Source organism: Dunckerocampus dactyliophorus, chromosome 10 (assembly GCF_027744805.1).
Source record: "Dunckerocampus dactyliophorus isolate RoL2022-P2 chromosome 10, RoL_Ddac_1.1, whole genome shotgun sequence".
Lineage (NCBI taxonomy): Eukaryota > Metazoa > Chordata > Actinopteri > Syngnathiformes > Syngnathidae > Dunckerocampus > Dunckerocampus dactyliophorus.
The window spans coordinates 26,387,963-26,406,161 of NC_072828.1; the positions used below are offsets into that span (position 1 = coordinate 26,387,963).

Genomic DNA, 18,199 nt, shown 5'->3' on the forward strand with positions numbered 1-18,199 from the left:
GCAAACTAATCAACAGGCTGGAGAAGAAGTACACAGGCTCCATGAAGATGGAGAAGTTTGTAATGAAAATAAAAATGGAGGAGGCGCTGTCGGCAAGGAAAACTGCGACCGAGTGTTAGGGCGACATAAACATTTTTTTTTTTTTTTTAATCTGAGATTTCGAGAATAAAGTAATAGATTTACAAGAATAAAGTCATAAGTTGTACATTTACGAGAATAACGTAATATTACGTGTCAGAGGGAAAATAGAGCATCAGGAAGGAAGGAAGCTTTCGTCTTTCTTTCAGGCGAGCTTTGATTTATAACTTGGCAACAAGAGCAGTTGAGCACGAACAGATTAGCATGTGTAGCCCTCCTCACTTCCGCCTTCCTTACCCTGCCCATGCCCAAGGCCAAAGCTCACATACTGTAAGTTTCCCCTTTTTGTAGCTGTCTCAGGCAATGCCTGTACCATAAAGTTACAACTTTATTGCTGTATAGTTACAACTTTATTCTCGACATCTCATGATTTTAATACTCCGTAACAGACATTGCCTGAGACAGCTATGAAAAGGGGGGACTTATGTGCCCTCTGTCCTTGGGCAAAGGTAATACGGTATTACTTTTTTCTCGTAAATTTACGACTTTATTCTCGGAAATGTATGGCTTTTTTTCATAAATGTACAACTTTATTCTCAAAATCTCAGATTTTTTTTTTCAATGTGGCCCTAATACTCTGTCGTGGAAAACAGGTAGTGATAGCCGAATTAAAAGACCAGGAAATACGATGTGAACCCGGTAATAAATTAGGAAAGACCGGTGTGTGAATCATTTGCACTTTTTTCTAAGAATCGCACAGACCGAGCAGTCTGGTTCAAGTATTACAAACAGAGTAAATAACGTTAACCTGGAAATTGTTTTGTTGATGCAGATGTTCTCAGCATTGCAAACCACAATGAAATTGTCTTAACTAAACACAATCGAAACCAGGGGCAGCCAACATTGTGCCCAATAGTCCTGCAGAGGATTTCCTTACATTTCAAGTCCAAATTTGATCACATGATTTGTTTTACTTTCATAAATGATTGTCCAAAAAGTGTCTCTGTGAAATTTACAAAATGTTTGTACAGAAATATTGTTAAAATTAATGTAATTAATTACAAAATCATGAACACCTTAGAGCAATATGCAGTCACATACGCTGCCTGTCAAATGAATAGTCATTATCTAAAGGTAACATTTAATTATACATAGTTTAAAGTATACAGATACATAGAATTATATAAATTGGAATAGTTCAGGGAGGTTGAAGGTTGCCCTCCACATGATTCGATATGCGTCGTAGAGGTTGGAGACACCTGATCTAAACAATGTGCTGTTTTTATTTTCCTTCACTACATTCCTTTTAATTATTGATAATGTAAACGTTGATCAAAACCCCAGTCAGACATGGGCGATAATGTGCCTACAGACCAAAACAGACAAAACATACATTTCAGTCCCTGCAATGGTTTTAGAAGGAAGTGATTCTTGCATAAATGTTAAATGTATTCAAGCATTAAACATGTATGAATGAATGAAACGTTCATGTAAGAAATGAGAAGGCTACAATGCCTTCTTATAATTGGATGTACCAGAGAGAACAGCTCCGAGGTCTCAATAAAAATCTAGATTCTGCCGTTCTTGACATCTCCAATTACTCCCCAGACATCGAACAAGAAGACATCAGGAAATGCAAAGTCTCCCAGAACCGAGTCCAGGGCCTCTGCAAAGTCATCAGGGTTCTTCTTGTCTTTGCCCGCCTCCACAATGGTGGTTGCTGCACAGAAGATGGGATACACGGGTCAAAATTTGATTTGGTTGTTAGAAGAGATGGATGACGCTGCATCACTGAACTTTATTTTTGAGTAACTCTTCAGACACTCGGCTGAGATACTCAAATATTACTCCAAGTTTACTCAAAGAGGCTTTGGAATTTCAATTCATTTAAAGTATGCTTCATCTTTATGGATAGAAAATTGTTACATTAGGAAATATTTGCGAAAACCAGACACAAATTCCAGAGGAAGAACGTTCAAAAACCGGCATGAATATGATTTTTAAAAAACAGAACAACACAGGAACCTGTGGTCAAATGCTTGTTAACTTTTTTAATGTAATCGGTGTTTTGGGGAAAAATTTGCCTGCTAAACTCTCAAGAACTTGGAAATTTGAACCGCAGTTGTGCATGACGTCCCAATGTTACGAGTATTCAACTCGGCAAACGTCAGCGGATTAACTGTTTTGCTTTTCTTTGGCTTTTTGGGGCTTTTTGGCAAAACTAATTCAAAAAGCCACCCACACGCAGCATCTTGGGGATTACATCACATACAGCAGAGTTCCCTATTGCCACTCAATTGGAAAACAATTACTTTCTTAAAGGGAAAAAAAAAACAGGATGGCCAGGACAGGATGTGAAAACGGGATTTGGCTTGGGAAACCAGGATGTTTGGTCACCCTAATAAACGTCTTGCGCAATTATCATGAAGAAGACACTGCATCTTGGCAGCCTTTCATGACATTTAAACAAAGGAAGTCACCACAAATTCAATTACCAGTCTTAGCCGATGAGTTTTATGCCTGTAATGGAATATTTAACTGCATTTCATGTCTCAGGTTAGAAAGTAGTCAATAACCAGCACTTACTGTCTGCCTGCCTTCTCCTAAAAGTTTAAGATCCTGGAAGCGTACATCTTAATGAAAGCCGTGTACTGTTGTAGAATGACTAAAGCCCAGTGTGCAAACCCAAATCATAAAGGCATGATTTGGACAAGTTTGCTGTGGAAGCACTGGAACTCAACCCCATCAAACACCTTTGGTATCAACCAAACAAAAACTGACCTTGGTAACATAAGTGACCTCTGATCTCACAAATGAATCAATGGACAAGAATCACCACAGACACATTCCATGTTTCTTGGATGGGTGGAAGCAAATAAATAACTGTCCTAATATGTTTGCCCATAAACAATAAAGCGGTCTTACCGAGCTCTAAATCTCGGATGCCCATGTAGCTCTCCAGCAGGTCGTCCACTTTCATGGTGGCTTGTTCCTCAAACTCATTCTGCTGGAAGGAGAATGTACCGGTGCTTAAAATGTAAACTAGAGTTGTAATGTGTATAATCAGGTGGAGTATGTACAGTATATATGGAGATCATGTTAACTAAGCACTCACTTTATTTTAAACGTACTTTGGATTTCATCATAAGTGACAAATTATTATTATTATTATTATTATTATTAGGGCTGTCAAAAATAGCGCGTTAACGGCGGTAACTAATGTATTTATCTAATAAAGCTAAAGTTTTTACCATCATTAACGCATGCACATGTCATGTCAAGCCACTTCGCTCGCCACAATATTGTCCGCCCAGAGTCTGCCGCTCTTTAATAACGTTATTGTGACCTGAACACATCAACAACAGTGCAATCCGAAACCATCCGAAAATCACAACAACATCGTTATTATGCATGTATGTGTGGTCTAAATAAACAGAAAGACAAAGCAAAACAGTAAGTAAACAGTAATTCTTATCTCTCACGAACGTAAACTCTTACTGCGGAAGTACAACTTGCTGCATTTAAGTACGCTGGGAAATCCCAGAAAATACATCTACACTCAAAACATGTCAATTCAACTTAAGTGGTGTCTTTGAACACAACCCTTCGTAGCTCATCATAACGTGATTAAAGTGTGATTCTGCTACTTTTTATTAGCGTTAGGCAAATACATTTTCAGACGTGTGGCGTATTTCAGCTTCATTTAAACTTTCAGTTCATTTGGAGCTGTTAATACATACAAAAATATATAATTGTGTCCTGTCATTTACAGTATCTTTCTCTTCCTAAAAATATAGCAAAAATGTTACAGCATATTTTGCATCCAACCATCCATTTTCTATACCGCTTCTCCTCTTTTAGGGTCGCGGGGGCATGCTGGAGCCTATCCCAGCTGACTTCGGGCGTAGAGTCGCCAATTAACCTAACATGCATGTTTTTGGAATGTGAGAGGAAACCAGAGTACCCGGAGAAAACGCACGCACGCACGGAGAGAACATGCAAACTCCACACAGAAAATGCCCAAGGGAGAATTGAACCCAGATCTTCCCAATCTCCAGGCTGTTACTGTGTAGGCCAACATGCTAACCACTAGACCACCGTACAGCCCCGCATATTTTCCACACAGTGGCAAAATGGTGATTATTCATGATTAATTAATTTAAAAACTGATTAATCTGATTAAAATGTTTAATCATTTGACAGCCCTAATTATTCTACATATCTGATAATACTGTACAAACAAGGGGATTCTGTTAATTGTGGGATATTTAAAGCTCCATAAAATCCAATACTACTTACCAGTACTTAATATCGCTGCATTTTTTTTGTCCTTGTTGTGATTTTAAGACAGTGTATGTACTTTTACTTTGTTGTGTTGTTTGAGCTGAAACTTAGCAGAACAAACGTGAGGGTTATTTTGTTGGTAAGGGCTGCAGTCTAATGGAAAGTCTCCAGGAAATCAATGAACAATAAGTCAGTGTAATCTCTTTGAAGTGATGGAAATCATTATGTGCCATCATGTTTGTGCCTTTGTGTGTGTGTGGCTGTGTGTCGATCAGAAAGTGAAGTGGCCATTATTCTGCTAACTTACCACTTCCTGAACGGTAGCGGAACCTTTCGAACGGAGACGTAAGGTCTCCCTTCCATTGACCATCTTGCCCTCATTAGACTTCGGTGCTTTGGTCCTCATTCCAATCATGTCTAAACAGACACAAACACACACAAACAATCGTTAATTTAATCCAAGTTGGAACTGACATACTTCAAGTATGTGTCCAAAAGAACAAGTCTCATCCAAAGCAACAGTTTGTTCCACCACAGACACAGTTAGCCTCTTGACACAATGACAAAATGGTGTCTTCGAAAGAAAACTCTTTTGTATTAAGTGTTGTAGCATACTCATGGATCAAAACAGTCCTCTGGCAATAAACATCTGTTACCCACTAAAGGGAGACATCTGGTAAATGAACGCTTAGTGTTTCTCAGTTCAACACACAAACCATTAGGAATGTATGATGTATAACTAATTCTAAATAACCCTTGAGAGTGGTCAAGGGTCGTTATTACCAACATCAACAGCATCAGCTCATCTTCAGTTTGTCACAAATAAGAGCAGTGTTGGCTGGGAGTATTGGAGTTATTTTTTGCGTTATTTTGCACTGATATCTAACAGATGCTATCCGCTCGTCCGTGTCCAGAGATGTGATATTTGCAAACGAGCACGGTCTTTTGAATGAGTCTTTTAACTGGGCATATCAGAACAAATTCAAAGATATAAGATTTTGGTTGTCATGATTCTCTTAAAAGAGCTACTCAAAACACTTGACTCGTTCATGAGCATCACAAGTCTAAGCCACTCAACGGCAAACCGGAGCGATCTGTCATCTGTGGGGCTAAAACTGGCGTTTTAGAGATGGAACTTAAGTACAGTCATTAATGTAAAAGGCAAGAACATACACGTGGAATGTACATTGTCCCAGAGCAAAGTGTTTGTCCGCGCCCGTTGTGAGTAACCCTAATCTCATGCAAAACATCTCTCAGTGGCACTACAAAACTAAATCCCAATTCTTTGACATGCAGCGGAACCTCAGTTAGCATCATTCATCTGTTCCAGAAGGTCCGACTCAAACCGAAATGTACACTGACCAAATACATTTTCCCCATAAGAAACAATGGAAATGTAATTGATTTAAAAAAAAATCAATTTGAAATGCATAGAAATAATAAATGAAAGGGATAAATGAACATTTACGGTACGTTCCTTTTGCCTTAATTGAAGACGTGATTATTGACCAAGATGTCAATGAGGCAGATTGATACCACCTTTGTGTTTTGCTCTGACTTATTTCTTGAATTAAATTGTGTTTCTCACCTTCTTGATCAAAATGCTGGCACTTGCAACCTTCTATCTCAATTGTGGGATATTTTGCAGCCATGATCAATAAGAAAATAAAGAAAAGGATTTGTGGCGTAACTGTGTTAGTTGGGTGACGTAGCTGGGGGACAATGACATCCGGTTTCACGTTCAGAGCATGCTAATAGGCAAACGTTTTGTGATTAAAAATGCCTTTACAGAACACAGTTGTATGACGGATTAGGGCCACATTGGCGAAAGAAAAATAAAATCTGAATGAAGTCGTACATTTAGGTGAATAAAGTCATACATTTCTGAGAAAAAAAGGCGTAATATTACGAGAGTAAAGTCATAAATTTACGAGAACAATGTCGTAATAGGAAAAATAGAGCATAGCTCTTCAGGAAGGCAAGAAACTTTCCTCTTGCTTCAGACAAGCAATTTACGACTTAATTCTAGAAATCTCCGATTATTTTAATGCTTCGTCGTAACAGGCATTGCCTATGAAAAGGGGGAATTTATGTGACCTTTGGCCTAGGGACTTTATTCTCGTAAATGTATTACTTTTTCTTCTTGTTAATTTACAACTTTATTATTGTAAATTTACGACTTTATTCTCGAAATCTCAGATTATTATTTTTTCAATATGGTCCTAATACTCCGTCGTACAGTTGAACTCACACAGTGCATCAATAATGCGACAAGCGACCTGCACGCCATGTTGTAGAAGAACCGAGGCAAAAGTTTTGCTTACATTTTCTACGTAAACCGAAAAACACACTACCCGGGGTGTACGCTAACTGAGGTTACACTATATTCAAAGTTTTTTTTTTTTTTTTATGTAATGTAATAATGACTTTCTATGGTAACTAATTCATTCTATACTAGTTCAGTTACCTTCTTGGGAAAGTTATTAGTAACCTTAGCTAATTACTTACCAACACTGTATAAAAGAGACAAAGTCTGTGTTTAACAATGTTGAGCATTCTCCTTGTTTTCGTATGCAACTCCTCAGGACCGACATGTAGCTGCAGGTGACCGTACATCTGCATTCACTTTACGGTGAAATGAAAAAATATGGCCAAGAGAAACGGTTTTGTTTTGTAAAATACGTGCTTTCCGCCCAAGCATTTGGAGCTTGTTAAAGAGCTGCAACATTTTCTGGAACTTTTTGTCCATTTGCCCTGCTGGCTTACAATATCTGTTCTAGTTCCTCCCAAACGATGGGATGAAGTTCTTCCACACCAACATTACCCTTGCTTGCTGGAACAGGAAAGGACATTCTTCAAGATGTTCCCACAAATTTCAAAGTACGGTATTTAGGTGAAGAGTTAAGGGGTCTGATCCAAGCCCTGATTGATTGGTCCAAATAAATGTTTGCTCATAAGAGAAGAGCTATGGAGTGTTGTATTATTAGCTATGTCTGAGATGTCATCTGGTGCAGCACTTGATACATTGTTCTCACTGTCACATTAATTGTTCTCTGGAATTAGGAAGCCAGCTGAGTGATGGGAGATTTAGTTTCCGATCTAATAACAAAGGCTGAGGACAGCAAGGTTCCAAGTAAGTCATTAATTTCCTTTTTTCTGTGTGTAGTTCAAGTGCAATAAATAAAGCCCACTTGCCATTTGATGAAAGCATTTACGGGAAGGGGAAAGGGAGACCAAATGTTGGAAGGGTCATGTTGTGTTTTTATGGCCAGGATTAGCTTGCCAAAGAAAGAATTATATCAAAGTGTGTCTTTACAAACACGTAACTTAGTCTGAACTCCATTTTTATGCTGCACACTAATGCATACTCCCCATCATCCACTCTGGACCCTCATTGTAGGGTGAAATGTCCTTTAAAGGCCCTTTCTACATTTGTATGGGGATGATTGAAATGCCATGGGTCTGACAAAGTGTCGCTGAGATACAGCCTCACTTCCTGTTTTGCCGTCTTGCAGATGATATCTCTTGCCTGTAATTAACAAAACTCTTACTCTTGTCATAGTTTCCAGTTACGTTGATTTATCGACCAGAGTCACTTCCTGCATACGCGCACTTCCTACCTAATAAGGCTCTTCTCTGGCTGCAGAGTCTTTGCAACCAGCATCATAAACTTATTTCCACCATGATAATTCTGAGGTTTCATCACTTCAGTCTATATGTTGTCTTGAGTTGTTGGTAAAGAGCACTAAAGGGCTAATGGCACCCACTTCCTCTTCCTGATAGGCTGATGAAATGGAACAGAGCAATGTTGAAATCTTTCAGTCAGAACAGTTGCAAACAAAAGGACATGGCAACAGAATGCTTAAATGGTGATGCTGAAGTTTCCATAACCTTGAAAACATCCTATGTTATAAATCATTGGCAGTATTTACTAAATACTTTTGCCTGTCATATATTTGGCTTTGAAGGGGTACAACCTGTACGGGTCACCGGTCACGCGTAGACAACCATTCACACTCACATTCACACATATGGACAGTTTGGTCAATGGAGTCTCCATTAAACCAAATGCATGTTTGCCACACTTAAATGTTTCAGATCAGCAAACACATTCAAATATTAGTCACTGACAACACAGCTGAACACAAAATGCAGTTTTTAAATGAAACGTTTTATTATTAAGGGAGAAAAAAGATCCAAACCTACATGGCTCTGTGTGGAAAAAGTCATTGCCCATTAAACCTAATAACTGGTTGGGCCACCTTCAGCAGCAACAACTGGCCTTCTCACCGGGCTCTCTAAGCAAGCAGTAAAACAGCTGCAGTGCATCCACAATGCTGCTGCTCGAGTCCTGACGAGAACCAGGAAATATGACCATATTAGTCCAGTACTCAGGTCTCTGCACTGGCTTCCTGTTGCACAGAGACGAGACTTTAAAACAGCTGTGCTTGTGTCTTTTCACGGTCTTTCGCCAAAGTACATCTCTGACATGTCAGAGCCACATAAACCATCTTGAACTCTGAGAAGCTCAGGGAGCTTCAAGACTAGACACGGTGAGGCTGCATTTCAGTTTTATGCTGCCAACATCTGGAACAATCTTCCAGAAGATGTGCGACAATCCTCAACTTTGGCTATGTTCAAATCCAAGCTGAAAACACTTCTGTTCAACTGTGCATATGACAACTGAAAGTATTTTATCTGCACTCTTCATTTTTTTTAATTTTTTGTTTATTTGTTTTATGCAATGATTTAGAATGACTTCATGTTTGTTTGTTTTATGGAATGATTTATGGAATGATTTAGAATGACTTTATGTTTTTGTGGAATAATTTTATGAAATGATTTTATCGTTACGTTGGCCAATACAGGAACAGCCTGGAGATCGGGAAGACCTGGGTTCGATTCTCCCCTGGGCATTTCTGTGTGGAGTTTGCATGTTCTCCCCGTGTGCGCGTGGGTTTTCTCCGGGCACTCCGGCTTCCTCCCACATTCCCAAAAACATGCAGGTGAGGTTAATTGGCGACTCTAAATTGTCCATAGGTATGAATGTGAGTGTGAATGGTTGTTTGTCTATATGTGCCCTGCGATTGGCTGGCGACCAGTCCAGGGTGTACCCCGCCTCTCGCCCGAAGTCAGCTGGGATAGGCTCCAGCATGCCCCCGCGACCCTAATGAGGATGAAGCGGTATAGAAAATGGATGGATGGATGGATTTTATTGTTTTCTTTAAAGCACATTGAATTATCTTGTGTATGAATTGTGCTCTATAAATAAACTTGCCTTGCCTTGCCTTGCTTGTCAATCAAGCGTTTGTGATAACTTGCAATGAGTCTCTTACAGCGCTGTGGAGGAATTTTGGCTGACTCGTCTTTGCAGAATTGTTGTCATTCAACCACATTGGAGGGTTTTCCAGCATGAAGCGCCTTTTTAAAGTCATGCCACAGCATCTCAGTAGAATTCAGGTCAGGACTTTGACTAGGCCACTCCAAAGTCTTCACTTTGTTTTTCTTCAGCCATTCAGAGGTGGACTTGCTGGTGTGTTTTGGATCATTGTCCTGCTGCAGAACCCAAGTTGGTTTCAGCTTTAGGTCACCAACAGATGGCCGGACATTCTCCTTCAGGATGTTGTGGTAGACAGCAGGATTCATGGTTCCATTTATCACAGCAAGTCTTCCAGGTCACGAAGCAGCAAAACAGCCCCAGACCATCACACTACCACCACCATGTTTTACTGTTGGTATGATGTTCTTTTTCTGAAATGCAGCCTTACTTTTACGCCAGATGTAATGGGACACACACCTTCCAAAAAGTTCAACTTTTGTCTCGTCAGACCACAGAGTATTTTCCCAAAGGTCTTAGGCATCATCAAGATGTTTTCTGGCAAAATTGAGACGACATTCTTTTTGTTTAGCAGTGGTTTTCGTCTTGGAACTCTGCCATGCAGGCCGTTTTTGCCCAGTGTCTTACTTATGGTGGAGTCATGAACACTAACCTTAACTGAGGCAAGTGAGGCTTGCAGTTCTTTAGATGTTGTTGTGGGGTCTTTTGTGACCTCTTGGATGAGCCGCCGCTGCACTCTTAGGGTCATTTTGGTTGACCGGCCACTCATGGGAGGGTTCACCACTGTTCCATGTTTTCTCCATTTGTGGATAATGGCTCTCACTGTGGTTCGCTGGCATCTCCAAGCATTAGAATGGCTTTATAACCTTTTCCGGGCTGATGGATCTCAATTAATCTCAGTTAAGTTATGTTTTAACAGGGGGGCAATCACTTTTCACACAGGGCCATGCAGGTTCTTTCTCCCTTAATAATAATACTTTAATTTAAAAACTGCATTTTGTGCAGGTTGTGTTGTCATAGACTAATATTCAAATGTGTTGGATGATCTGAAACATATACGTGTGACAAGCAATAATAATGCAATAATAAATAAATCAGAAAGGGGGCTTTTTCACTCCACTGTTTGGACAATGGAGTCTCCATTTTAACCTAATATAGACATTTTGGGGACGTGCAAGGAGAACACTCACGATACATGACACTGTTAAAAGTGCATCTCACCAAAAGCCCTCTTGGGCCCGACCAGCCGCAGAGTGAAGGGAATGCCTCTTGGTTGCTCTTTCAGCATTTTGGCGACTTCGTAATGTCGACATCCCACAATGCTCTGGTCGTTGATGGCCTCGATGTGATCGCCAACACACACTGTCTTCAGTCGATCTATGGTGCTGCCTTCCTTTATCCTCTGTGGGAAACACATTACACTTTCTTACCGTTTGGAGTCATTTAAACCTTTTTCTGTTTCACTGTCGTTATTCACCTTAATGAATGCATAACCAGCTCCATTGTCAGTGATGGTGAGGCCCAACGCATCCTCTGTCTTTGTCACCTCCACTTCTTTTGTCTCCCCTCTGACATGAGCAAAGATGAAGTCTTCCAGTCCAATCTGTCCCCCTAGTAGCTTCTGCATGTCCACTTTGTGGGAGTTCAGGGTGCAGAAGAGAATCTGAACAAAATGTTATGAAGTGTGTAAGAATATAAACATAAACAACCCTGTGGTCTGACGAGACAAAAGCTGAAGTTTTCGGAAGGCGTGTGTCCCATTACATCTGGCATAAAAGTAACGGTGGATTGCAGAAAAAGAACATCATAGCAACAGTAAAACATGGTGGTGGTAGTGTGATCGTCTGGGGCTGTTTTGCTGCTTCAGAACCTGGAAGACTTGCTGTGTAAATGGAACCATGAATTCTGCTGTCTACCAAAAAATTATGAAGGAGAATGTCTGCATTTTGTGTTCATTGTTTTTTGTTTTGGAACTCTGTCCAGTGTCTTTCTTATGGTGAAGTCATGAACACTGACCTTAACTGAGGCAAGTGAGGCTTGCAGTTCTTTGGATGTTGTTGTGAGGTCTTTTGTGACCTCTAGAATGAGTCGTTGCTGCACTCTTTGGATCATTTTGGTTGGCCGGCCACTCATGGGAGGGTTCACCACTTTAAATGTATTTTACTTGATTTGATTTTGCTTATGCTTTTTATTTTTTTATTGTGTATTTATATTTGCATTTCCATTCATTTTTTATTTGTAGTTATATTTTTATTTGTATTTGCATTTATATTGAAGTAGATTTTTTAAGTATATTTCACTTTTTATTCATATTCATATACTTGCATTTTGAATATACGTTTGTATTCGCGTTTGCCCTGGCTTTTGCACGTATTCATGTTTCTATTTGATTTTGATTTTTAAAGTGTATTTTTTTTAAACTTATGTTCATATTTTTATTTATATATTTACATTCATATTTGCATGGACATGTCATTCATGCTGTTGAATTTGCTTGGACATTTGTGTTTGGGATGCATTGGCTTTTGCCATTTGCTTTGCATTTGGATTTTATGCATTTTTTTAAACTTATACTGTATGTTTATATTCAAATATTTGCATGTCGTTGTGTATATTCATATTTAATTATTTTTTTATCTTGATTGTATATTTATATTTGTGTTTTTATATTTGCGGTCGCATTCACATCCATTTCCATTCACTTATCCGTTCCCATTTCCATGTGCAATTCCATTTCCAGTCCATTTTCCATGATCCAGTCCTAATTCCAGTTACAACTGGTTAAGCGATTCTCTGTTAATCTCCAGCCATGCTGTATCCGGATTGAGCACCAGAGGGCAGCAAATTCAAATAAATTGACTGGTAAGCGTGTACTGTATAGTAGATTATGTGAAGATAAAAGAAGAAAAATATGTTTTGAAGTAACCATACTCTAAATAGATTTGTATATTCATGCAAGTTTCAACATCCCCACTACCAATTAGCTATTTGTCTAACTGCTGTTTCAAAAGACTGTAGACACTGTGCAGAATCATTCATTGTCACTGCTGTTCCACTGTTTTTTTATAAGTAAAGTTTGTTTCCAGATGAGGTTCAGTGGAGATTTACCCAAATGTTACGTCTAATGCAGCACACAAACAATATTTCTATGTACTGTATCGATTTTCAAGGCTGTGAAGGAAGAAAAGGTACATAAATTATGTAAAGATATAGTATAGTATACGTAAAGTATGTAAAAACCAGTGTAGGGGGTTAAATAGCGCCATCAATACATCAGCCATAAAAGAAATAGAAGATAACCACAGCTAGATGTTATCTGGCCTGGTGGTGTTCCGCTTTGATTTTGTTCACAGCGATAGAAGACCCTGACTACAGTTCAAGGTCTTCTTTGTCATGTCAGCTGCCTGCAGAGTCAGCTGCTGTTTTGTCCACACGAGGAAAGGACCAACTTGTTATGCTGATCATTATGAATTGTCTGCTCTTTGCGGTCTTTTAGATCAACATGTTCACATACATTCATAGAATGTTTGGGTTTTTTTTTTAAGATATTTGTTGTGTATTGTGGGTTTGGATCTCAAGAAATAATTGTGCTGTGAAGTTAAGACTTGGAGCTTGTGAAACTTCAGGCAATCAAGGCAGCATAATCGTGGCTGTTGGATTCCTGATAAGAACATGAAGATTGGCTGCTGTGGAATGCACTTTGGCTAATCTCCAGTCATGTCCTTCAGGTAGGACTGTAGATAGCAGAGGTCTTCATATTGGCTTTAATAATACCGATTGTCACTGTTGATGTTTTACTGCTCTGTTGCTGGGTTGTAATACAGTGTACTGTCCAGCTCTGGAAACCCTCACTAAGTCAGGTGATTGAATTCAGCTGTATTAATATTAGGGCTGTCAAATGATTCAAGATTAGAGTTTAATCAAATTAATTACAGTTTTCTAATTAATTAATCAAGATTAATCATTTCCACTATGTGTGAAATATGCCCATTTTTGCTATATTTTATGAAGAGAACGATAAACAGGACAGATTTATATGTAGAGTGGTGTGAAAAAGTGTTTCTTATTTATTTTTTTTGCACGTTTGTCACACTTAAGTGTTTCAGATCATCAAACTGATTTAAATATTAGTCAATGACAACACAACTGAACGCAAAATGCAGTTTTTAAATGAATTAATTCATTTTTATCATTAAGGGAGAAAGAAAGAAAAAAGTGATTGTCCCCCTGTTAAAACATAACCTAACTGAAATGAATTGACATCTATCGGTCTGGAAAAGGTTATAAAGACATTTGTAAAGCTCTGAGACGCCAGCAAACCACAGTGAGGGCCAAAATCCACAAATGGAAAAAACACGGAACAGTGGTGAACTGCATTTTGTGTAGTTTGTGTCATTGACTGATACTTAAATTACTTTGATCATCTGAAACATAGAAGTGTGACAAACATGCCAAAAAATAAGAAATCAGGAAGGGGGCAAACACTTTTTCACACCACTGTATTTGGTTGTATTAACATTTCAAATGAACTGAAAGTTGAAATCATGCTAAAAATACCACACACATCTGAAAATGTAGTATTTGCCTAATGCTAGTCTCTTTAATAGTGGCACAATCACACTTTAATGTACTGTATTATTATGAGCCGTGAAGAGTTACGTTCATAGACACCACGTAACGTAAGTTGAATTCACATGTTTTGAGTGTATATTTGTGCATTTCCGAGCATACTTGAATGCAGCAAGTTGTACTTCCCCATTAAGACTCACATAGTAAGCGATAACAATAACAACTTACCGATTTTCTTTGTATTTCTCTTGATCTTGCCTCCACATACACGCATAACACAGATGTGTTATTTTCGGACTGCGATGAATGCATCCCGCGGTCGTCTGGTGACAAGAAGGGAGTGTCGTTCCCAGGACGGGCGGATTACGTATGTGTTTGTGAGTTGTAGATACATACATGGTGTTGAAATTGCACTGCTCTTGATGTGTTCAGGTGAGAATAAAGGTATTAAAGAGCACCAGACTGTGTGAGTCTGCCGTCATAACAAATGTGGCATGACATGATGCGCATGCCTTGATGACGGTAAACATTTTAACATACTTAATGAGATAAATTAGTTATCACCGTTAACACGCTATTTCTGAAAGCCCTAATCAGTAAACATTAAATCGATATATTATATATATTTCCTTGTGTTGCTTTTTGCTTTTATTTATGGTTTGCTAACCAATGTATCATCTTTTTCACAGTAGTGTAGATTAGTATTATGAATCTTGGGTGAGAAGATACTGTTTTAAAATCAGATAAGCCAGATGATATCTGGTTGGAAGTCATCTGAGAGCGCTTGAGGTATTTGGTAGTGTTCCAAACATCAGGCTGCAGAGTTACAGCTTGCGTGTTTGAACCACATGATCACGTTCGACGCAAAATATTGGGAATTGTGAGAAATGCATGACCTTATACGCACTTATTTGTAGACCAGAGGGAAAATTATTTTTCTGAAATCATCACCAACTGTGGTAACAACTCTGTTTGCTACAGTGAACACATGAACAAACCCTCCGGTTTCACTGCCCTCACAACTCATTTCTACAACTAAGTGCAATGAGTTTGCAACATTCTTTCACGACAAAGTTCAAGGTATAAAAAAATGCAATCATTTCCACAACACAAGTAACTATTCTGCAGCCAGCCAGACATCTCGAGCTGACACATTTCATTCCCGTCTTTGACAAAACAGTCGAAGAGATCATCTGCAGTCTGGGTCCATCGACGTGCTGCCTTGATGAGTTGCCCACCAGTTTGCTACCACAACTCATGCATCTAGTTAACTTCTCCCTTCAGACTGGAACATTTCCAAAGGACCTAACAACAACTGAAGAAGAAGAGCAGTCTTGATGCCACACTACTGGACAACTATCAGCCCACATCAAACTTGCCATTCTTGGAAAACGTCTTAGAAAAAGTTGTATACCAACAGCTGACTGACGTTCACCTCTCTAACAACGTGTTTGATACTTTCCAATCAGGCTTTAGGCCCCACCACAGCACTGAGACTGCTCTGATCAAGGTGACAAATGATATCCGTCTGAACACAAACGCAGGCAAAGCCTCACTTTTAGGTCTGCTGGACCTGAGCGCTGCCTTTGACGCAGTTGACCATGTGATCTTATTACAGAGGTTAGAAAACTGGGTAGGAATTTTTTGGTACTGCTCTAAACTGGTTCAAGTCCTATCTAGAGGACAGGAAGTACTTTGTGGCTATGACCTGTGGAGTTCCCCAGGGGTCGGTCCTGGGACCACTATCGTTCAATCTGTACAGTACATGGTTCCTTTAGGCCAACTAGTACGCAGCGGCGATGTGTCCTACCACAACTATGCAGACAACACTCAGATGTGCGTGTCGCTGAGGGCCAGTGAGCATGGTGCACAGATCAGTGTGTGGATGCAAAACAACTTTCTCCAGCTAAACTCAGACAAAACTGAAATGATTGTCTTTGGCCCACAGAAACAAAGAGGAAGTGTTATTAGCCACATTGAGACTCTTTCTAAAACCTAATCATCAGGTTACAAATGTAGAGGTAATAATGGACTCAGGTCTGAATTTTAACAGCCACATTAAATCAATAACTTCATCCGCTTTTTACCACCTAAAAAACATCGCCAAAATCAAGGGAATAGTGTCTGAGACAGATTTCGAGAGACTAATCCATGCCTTTGTCTCCAGCAGGCTAGACTACTGTAACGGCCTGCTCTTTAAACGAGCAGTGAAACAGCTGCGGTGCATCCAGAATGCTGCTGCTCGAGTCCTGACTAGAACCAGGAAATATGACCATATTAGTCCAGTGCTCAGGTCTCTGCACTGGCTTCCTGTTGCTCACAGAATAGACTTTAAAAGAGCTCTGCTTGTGTACAAGTATTTTCACGGTCTTTTCATCTCGAGCTCTGAGGAGCTCAGGAATGGTCGCCTGCGGGTGCCCAGAGTCAGGACTAAACACGGTGATGTACGTTTCAGTTTCATGCTGCCAAAATCTGGAACAGTCTTCCAGAAGATGTGCGACAATCCTCAACTTTGGCAATGTTCAAATCCAAGCTGAAAACACTTCTGTTCAACTGTGCATATCACAACTGAAAGTATTTTATCTGCACTCTTCACTCATTTTTGTTTTATGGAACGATTTATGGAATTTTATGTCATGATTTTATGTTTTTTATGGAATTATTGTAGCCAAATTTCCTCATCTTCAGCTTTGTTTGAATCAAATGAAATAACAAAAGAGTTTGCAGACTTAACCAGTTTAGTACCTCAGAGGGAGAGATGTTGAAAACCTCTGCAATCTTGGCGTACAGCTCCTTGACATTCGTGAATCCATGGATTCGGCCCGTTGGGCTTCCGTGCGCCAGCTGAGTGTGGAAAATGAGCCTGGGCCGTGGGTATTCCGGCGGCCCCGTTGGTGGTGGTGAAGGAGGAGGAAGCGGGGGCGCTGTGGGCTCCATAGACCGCTGATTGTGACTCTCGGCCTTGTGTCCCTCCATGGCCTCTGCCCCTGCTGCCTTGGAGTCCTGTGGGCTCATAGCCTCCCTGTTCTGCATCTGCTCACGTGCCTTCCTCCTCGGGGAGCCCTGGTGGTGCAACTGCTCTGGCATAAAGAGATATACACTGACCTTCCCCCTTATTTAGTTGCCCAACCACCCAAAGCTTTGGGGCAAAGAGCGCGGATGAATTAGTGATGAGAGAAGACTGGTAACATGAGCTTCCATGTAGAAACCCAACGCTCTGCGAGTGGGCGTTTGCATGTGGTACACCTGAGCCCTTGATAGACTACAAACACATTAGATTCAAGTTTCTTTATAAACATAACAAAATGGTACCACAATCTCTTATCTGTGTGTGACTGCAGCTTAAATGTGTAAAATGTGTACAAACTACCTGGAAAAATGGCTGCCAAGTTGGAAACAAGCGCCCGAGAACAAAAGGTAAGCTGATATCTTTGCTTAGGGAGTACAGGTGCCTGCCTTCTCTGGCTTCAGTGACTGGCACACCGTCGCTGGAATGAATCCTTGGTGATGCAATGACCTTTTTGCCCCCACATCACCCGCTGGCAGATGTTGAATAAACATTGGGGGTGTTTCTTATAATAGAAAGGCTTGTTTGTTGTTTTGTTTTTACTGGAGCGTCTGGTTCAAAAGTTTGAGGGGTCTCTTGAAAACATCCCTGCACAAAACAGTTATGGAACTCTTATTCTTAGTTGCGTAAACACCACCGAGCAGCTGGCAATGACAAGTTCAAGATATTGTCATTCGTTTGTGACATAAGCAAGTCGTCATGGAGACAGAGCCAGCAGACGGCATGCATTCTGTTTTAAATTGATCCGTTTCTGTTGAACAATTCAAATTGGCATTTATCATCCTCTGGGGGGAAAATATATGAAGCCTCGTCAGGGTTATTTGCAGGGGAATCTACTGTCACACTGTTATGTCATTTCTCAG

The 18,199-nt window shown here is 39.9% G+C and overlaps 1 protein-coding gene across 2 annotated transcripts; it reads right to left on the reverse strand.

Moving 5' to 3' along the window:
• Window positions 1-5: 5 nt before the first annotated feature.
• Window positions 6-17,396, reverse strand: gipc3 (GIPC PDZ domain containing family, member 3). Of its 2 annotated transcripts, none has more exons than XM_054790361.1 (6): window positions 17,015-17,396; window positions 11,178-11,363; window positions 10,922-11,102; window positions 4,670-4,779; window positions 3,004-3,082; window positions 6-1,798 (listed from the first exon to the last, which is right to left on the reverse strand). In XM_054790361.1, exons 1-6 carry the CDS (start codon window positions 17,354-17,356, stop codon window positions 1,647-1,649), a joined length of 1,050 nt encoding a protein of 349 aa, XP_054646336.1. In that variant the 5' UTR covers window positions 17,357-17,396; the 3' UTR covers window positions 6-1,646. The 2 variants fall into 2 exon arrangements, with proteins under 2 accessions (XP_054646336.1, XP_054646335.1); XM_054790360.1 differs by having other exon boundaries at window positions 3,004-3,085.
• Between the last annotated feature and the right edge of the window lie 803 nt (window positions 17,397-18,199).